Source organism: Ursus americanus, chromosome 30 (assembly GCF_024610735.1).
Source record: "Ursus americanus isolate L20-20 chromosome 30, mUrsAme1.1.p, whole genome shotgun sequence".
Classification (NCBI taxonomy): domain Eukaryota; kingdom Metazoa; phylum Chordata; class Mammalia; order Carnivora; family Ursidae; genus Ursus; species Ursus americanus.
Genome location: NC_142156.1, coordinates 441,583 through 448,740, shown reverse-complemented (window position 1 = coordinate 448,740; position 7,158 = coordinate 441,583). Strand labels below are relative to the sequence as shown.

Sequence of the window (7,158 nt, the reverse complement as noted above, 5' to 3'; positions counted from 1 at the left end):
AGAATTAGAAGTTCATATTTTAATCAAACAGAAATATTTTTTAATAAACCATGTAGTAATTTAAAAAGGATGTGTGTATATAAAGACATTTAGTGTATACCCACACTCAAAGCTCCAAGGAAAATTTAATTCACAGTAAACTGTAAATTCAGTCTAAAACATTCAGCCTGCATACCTTTGGGATTAACTTACTCAAAAAAATATGTAGAATGAAAACTTTAATAAAAATGAAAATATGCCATCAAAATATTTGGGATACAAAGCTATAAACAAAGGTAGGCAAAGTTTAAATCTTCTATTAAAGAAAAAAAATGAAGCTTTTAGGGGCACCTGGGTGGCACAGCGGTTAAGCGTCTGCCTTTGGCTCAGGGCGTGATCCCGGCATTGTGGGATCGAGCCCCACATCAGGCTCCTCTGCTATGAGCCTGCTTCTTCCTCTCCCACTCCCCCTGCTTGTGTTCCCTCTCTCGCTGGCTGTCTCTATCTCTGTCAAATAAATACATAAAATCTTTTTAAAAAATGAAGCTTTTAAAATAAAAGGTCTTTATTAAAAAAAATCCTAAAGAAAGTAGAGGTATATAATGAATCAACACAAAAATAGAGAAAACAAAATTAGTTGAGATAATAAACCAAGGGTTGCTCCTGGGGAAAAGGAAATCAGAAACTGATAAAATTGGCAAATTTAATGAAGGGAAAGGAAATATATTTCAAAATGAGAAAGAGAAAAGGAATGAGATTCTGAGTAGAAGATAATATTCAACCCTAAGTGGAAATATTACTTCAGGAGAGGAAAGGTTTCAGGACCCCTGGGTGGCTCAGTTGGTTAAGCATCTGCCTTTGGCTCAGGTCATAATCTCAGGGTCCTGGAATCAAGCCCTGCGTCTGGCTCCCTGCTCAATGAGGAGTCTGCTTGTCCCTCTGCCTCTCCCCTCACCACTTGGGCTCTCTCTCTCCTGCTCACTCTCTCTAATAAATAAAATGTTAAAAAAAAAAAAAAAGGAGAGGAAGGTTTCTAATAGAAAAGTTGTGAATCAGGCTGAGCATAACTTAGGATAGTAAAGAAAATGTAAATGACTGTCTCAATAGACATTGTAAATTAGCCAATAAAACTAAGCAATTTTCTTTAAAAATTCTAAAGGCAGGAATTCATTACCTTTAATGGTAAAGCATTTCTCACTAAAACCAAGAGCAGAAAACCTCACTTACATCTATCGCACTGTTTTGAAGTTCTGGCCAATGCAATATGATTAAAAATAAACACAACTGGCAGGATGGCAGTCTCCATAGTGGTACCAAATAAAAATTAACTTCAACTTTACTGGTGAAAAGATAATAAAACGAAAACTTCTTCTTTTTTCAAAAAAAATTTATTACTACAATTGCTATTTTACTTACAATTTTTGGCAACATTAACAAAATAATAAATTTCATCTGAAAGAACAAGCAAAATAGACATGGAAATTCACAAAGGGCAATAACAAAATAGTAATCTTGACAGATATTCAATATATTTGTAAACAAAACAAAGTGACATTGCCTTAAAAAAATATAGAGGTATCAATAGAAAAACAGAGAAAGCTCCCGAAAGAACTGAACTCACTATATTCAGTTTCTTTTGGTTACAGGCACAGAAATTGACTCAAGGTAGCTCAATTCTAAGAGAAGCAAAGCTTTTGATGATTATCTTTTCCCAGCTTTCCGTGAAAACCTAGGAAATTTAACCAGATTGGAGAGGAAAAAGGGAGTGAGGAGGCTTAAAGTGCCTTTAAAAGGGGGAGGAGTAAGAAGGTGGACAGAGATTTCGTTGTCAGTATCTTCCGAACACTGGTGAAGCTCAGTAAGCTAAAGGAAGTGTCCACACAATTAAGTGAGGTAGCCAGCCATGCAGGCCCAGGAGGAAAGCATTCTAAGAGCAGAGCAGTTGCAAAGTCTTTGGAACAGGAAGAAATGTGATTTGCTTAAAGAAAAGCAAGGCCAGTGTGTCAAATTAGTGCACCAGTGGGGAAAATGGTTGAGTAGCATGGCGGAGGATGGAAAAGCGAGAGGAGGTAGACAGGGGCCGTTATCACCAGAACCTGTAGTTGGCAATAAATAACAATTTGTACTCCTTAGGGTCATATTTTAGTTAAAGAGCAAACAACAGTTAACAGTGTTGGTAATACCAAGCAACCACAAAAAAAAACCAGAACTAAAATATTTCATATTTTTACTGTTTTCAAAACAGAATTTGTTATAAGAACAGAACAAGGGAGATAAGTATGCAAAAGTCTGCATATCTATTTATACACAAGTTTCCACCTGAGACTAAAACAAGTGTGCACATACACACACATACATACATATTCATTCACTCACACACACACTCTCTCGCTCTCTCTCTCCACCTGAAGAAATAGGTTCAGGCTAAAATATCAACAAAGTGCCTTGGCCAAAGCAAACTAATAAAAAGGCCTAGTAAAATGTTCAAAGTGCAAATCAATCAAGCATTGAGCAAATAAATACAACAGAATCTATACTCAGGAAATTCTTTAAAACATAGACAAACTTGCAACTACCTTGTTATCTGTCCTCCTTCCCCATTCTAGAAGGGATGCTAAGCCCCTGAGGACTAGCACTTCCCAGCTTTCTGTGAAAGCTTAGGGACTTTAACAAGATTGAGGAGGGAAGAAAAAAGTGGGGAGAGATAAGGTACCGTTAAAGAAGAGGAGAAAGCAAGGGAAAATAGGAGACACTTCTCCTTGCTCAGGTCTATGGACAGCATCCTAGGTTCCTTAAGTCATGCACAGGCTTATAGGTACTTGAGTCAAGGCGGAGAAAGAAGGGATGGCACTAGAAAATATCCAGGAGACTCAATCCTGGGAACCCACAGAAACAGCCAAGGATGATGTTCAGGAACCAATATTCAGAGAGCACTCCAGTTATGTCAGAGTCCTTGGAAATGGCAAGGGGAAAATATTCCCCTCACAGTATAGTCAAGGATTAGACAGCTGAATAGATTAGGTGAAGGACAATAACTCTAAGACCTAATACCTAATGAAATAAATGGGACATTTCTTACACATCGGAGTGTGTCCAGCACAACTTTAACCTCAACTAGTTTGATAAGGGAAACTATACACACAACACAGAATAACTGTTAACTGTAATACATTCATGTCTAAGGCAAGAAACAAAATTGCAAATTTCACATGTTCAACTGGGCTAAGATCCACGTACACAGAAAAATATAAGGAAAAGCCCTATAATGGGTTTAATTTTACTCAGTCACCATGGGCTGCTTTTATCCACTACCTACTATTCTTGGACAACCCCATTCCAGCTTAATAGTACAAGAACTAAATTTAGCCTAGTCCTTGAACTGGATAGATACCATTTGTTGGGCCCTTTTCAGTTCAGACTACGGGTCCAGTGTAGTTCAAACTATGGACGTCAGGGCTTCTTTCCCTTGAGAAATTTTACTTGCTTTACTGCTGTGACTAAGAGGCGTATAAGGCTAATTCGTCCTGACCAAAGGCCAGCCAGAAGGAAGAGGGAAGGGAACAAATGGAGTTCCTTTGGATCACTCAACAGGAGGTCCAGTGGCACCAGACCCCATTCTATTCATTACCCCTGCTTTTCCATCTGAAACCAACGATACAGTAATTTTTTCATGTCTGCAGGGGTCCCTTGCCAAAATGCCAAGCATTTTATTTTAATGGTTTTGCTTCCTTGGATGTTCTTGTGCTAGGAAAAGACACTCTGAGACAGTGTTCTATCTTCCTTGGCTCCAAAACTAGAGTGAATGTGTGTGTGTGTGTGTGTGTGTGTGTGCGTGCCCTCAACCAGAATAAGAAGCCACTGCTCTCCACTGACTAACCTCCCAGTTCCTGGTTCCCATTCATGCCACACCTCGTCCCTCAACTTCTCCATACTCAGGCTTTCAGAGTCAGATTGATTCAGACTAACACAAGACAGACACTTCTGGGCACTCAGCAGCAAATGGAACCATGATAAAACAAAGCCATTCAAGTCTGACTAGAGTTAATATTGAAATCTTCAGGGCATGGAAAAGGTTGAAGTTAAAATTAAGTACTTAAAAAAACCCTATAGATTCTATATACAGAAATGAGAGCTTTCAAACTTACAAGTAACATGAAATATCAAAATAATAAATAGGTTTCCACTTTTTTCTCTCACACACATACATACACAAAACATCTTTTATGTGTTAAGCCAGACACAGTACATGAAAACCAGGTAACAAATTCTTAAATAATATCTCAAAATTCAGATCAGACAATACTGTATTTCATGAATTTAAAAAGAAACTCATAAATGACTCAGTTTCACTATTTTTGATGCTGATGAATAATGTATGGTTTGTATTTTTTTAAAATTTTTATGGGATTTTTGACTTTGATTGAAATACCTGTTTTAGATTTACTGAAACTAGAATTAACGAGGTTTTTTTGAAATTCTACTTTTAGACCTGGAGGGTGATGGTTCAGAATCAGACGTGTTCACAGTAATGGATGCTACTTCCACTGATCCTGGTTGAAGAGGTCCCAGTGACACTTGAATAACTACCTTTGTTTCAGGGGGCAATCCCTCTAGCTGCTTAGGTTTCTTAAACATTTGATGACACTGGGTCTTGTGCTCCATTTTCTCCTTGAAAGTTAAAAACTGTAGCCGGCATTTCGAACACTGATGAACACTCTTTTCCCAGTGTCCCCTATAATGACACATGTATGGCGTTGCAGTTTTGAAAATTTTGAGACAAAATGGACAGAGCAAATTCTTAGTGTTTTCATGGCATTTTCTGAAATGTGCTTCCACATCAGCAAAGGCTGACGATCTGTAATTGCAAACCTGGCACACGTAGGGCATCTCGCCAGGCTTATGATTGTCCTTCATGTGCTGCAAGAGGACCTGGTCTGTTTTGAATGACAATTCGCAAATTTTACAGACAGTAGAAGGCTCCTGGATAGTGTGTACACTTTCAATGTGACACTGCAGCTGGAAGGGAGTGGGAAACTGCCGGTGGCAGTGCTGGCAGGTGGTGTGGCTTTCCCAGCTGTCACCCCTCTGTTTCTCAAGTTCCAAATGGTGCTTCATATGATTCATAAACTTGACATTTTTTAGAACTTTCAAGCAGCTGAGGCATTTAAAGGTTGTGTGAGTCTTCTGTTCTGGCTGACCATCTCCTTTATGTTGCCCATAATAAAAGTCACGAAGTAATATGACCAGACTTCCTTTCTTGGGATCAACAATCTGGTTTTGACTTGCTAGACTCAAAAAGTCTGTTTTTGCTAGTCTGTTTTCCTTAACAGGATTTATAGGCTTGAAATGGACACTGTCCTTTGGCAAAGCTGTTGGAAAAGGTGCTCCATTCTGAACATGGCTTAATGAGGTATGAACACTGTTTGAGAGTGTGCTTTGCTGCGAAGTCATTGTATGAAAGATACCTGAAGGGGACAAAGCTGAAGCATGTCCCCCTATGATTCCATCACTGAGTTTAGGTCTTTTGGGATTTATGTCATTTACTTCAGCAGTGGAAAGTTGCTTTGATATGCAAGTACTTTTATTCATACCTCCTCCAGAAAGTGCTGCTCCTGCTGGATGCTGCAATGAACTTGTGAATGTAATCAAAGGAGAACATAACTCTGAAGAGCTATTAGGCACGACTTGTGGTGAATTATTTTTATAATCAGGTTTACACAAGGGCTCAATAATAATGGGACTATCTGTTGATCTTGATTCAGATTCAGAAACTGGCAAGGCAGTCACTGCTTCTGATATAGGGGTCACATGACTTATAGGTTGCAATTTGTGAGCAGTACCTTTTCTGAGATGACCGTACTTTTTTCTCCTTGAACATGAACCTGGGGTGACTCTGTTCAAAATGTTTGAAACAACTGGTTTTGAATTGGAAGTCACCCCAACAAAGATCAGCTCAGCGTCGTCACTTACATGCTCCACCCCAACAAAGATCAGCTCAGCGTCTTCATCATCTACTTTTTTGGTTTATTCTACGTTCTGCTGTGGTTCTGGTTCTGGCTCTGGCTCTGGTTCTTGTTCTTCTTCACATAACATACATGGCTGTTCCATTTTTTAATTTCTTTTTTTTTATTCTTGAAGGTGTGGCCAGTCCCAGTGCTTTCTTTATATAAACTGCCACCTAAGTACAAACACACTATACATCAGTAAGTACAGAAAAATGCATTATCTTACTTAATTCTCTCCAAAACTCTAAGGTAGTTATAAACACCCTTATTTTATAAGATAAGGACACTAAAACTCACAGAGGATAAATGACAGCTTAAAGCCTACAATTATTCTGTCTATGCAACTCTATAATCGTAGCTTTGCTTTAAGCTGATTATGATTTCTTCTATTAAAAAAAAAGAGGAAAAAACTAATAACTAATCACTAGGTGAAATCACACGTAAAGGGTATGCACCACTGTGCAGTGTTTAGACACATGGGCTCTGGAGTCAGAGAAGATTAAGCTGGAATTGTAAGTCAGCCACAAACCAGCTGCATCTTCTTTGGCAAGTTCAAACCTTTTAAATGCGTTTTATCTTAAAGGCAAAAGTTCTTATTTCTTACACTTAAGGTAACAGCTCTTTTTTAAAAAGCACCAACAATCCAATGGTACCTTATTTTGTAGCTGAATTAAAGAAAATGTTAGAGTAAATGTACATATCTCAATTGATTCATACACACTAATTTCATAAAGTGCCAAATTCATAGAACAGAGTAGGAGTACCTACTCATTGTCAACAAACAGCATAATTCAATGTCAAGTGCTTAGCATGTGCCTAGCAAATTGGGAACAAACTCTCTTGATAATCTCATCCCAACTCAAGGCCTTAATTATAGTCCATTCACTGATGTCTCCTAAAATTCTCCCTCTAATCCTGACTTCCCTGCTGAACTTAAATCCAACAGAACTTCCTCCTTCAGCCCACCTCAGTCTCTTTTCCACATGGCAGGCAAAGTAATACTGTCAAATCAGATTATATCATTGCTCAGCTCAAAACCCTCCAACGGCTTTCTAGTTCACTCAGTAAAAGGCCAAGTGCTCTAATATCGCCAATGCCTGCAAGACCATGCTTCCAGGCCTACGTACTGCCCTGCATTATGTCCCACTACTCTCCCCTATCCACCTCACTCTAA

The 7,158-nt window shown here is 38.6% G+C and overlaps 1 protein-coding gene across 1 annotated transcript in view; it reads right to left on the bottom strand.

Moving 5' to 3' along the window:
• Positions 1–1,966: 1,966 nt before the first annotated feature.
• Positions 1,967–7,158, bottom strand: part of LOC123786882 (zinc finger protein 280B) — a 21,263-nt gene continuing 16,071 nt past the window's right edge. The window contains 1 exon segment of the mRNA XM_045789217.2: positions 1,967–6,157. Coding sequence (XP_045645173.2) covers positions 4,435–6,087 — 1,653 coding nt within the window. The 5' untranslated portion in view covers positions 6,088–6,157 and the 3' untranslated portion in view covers positions 1,967–4,434.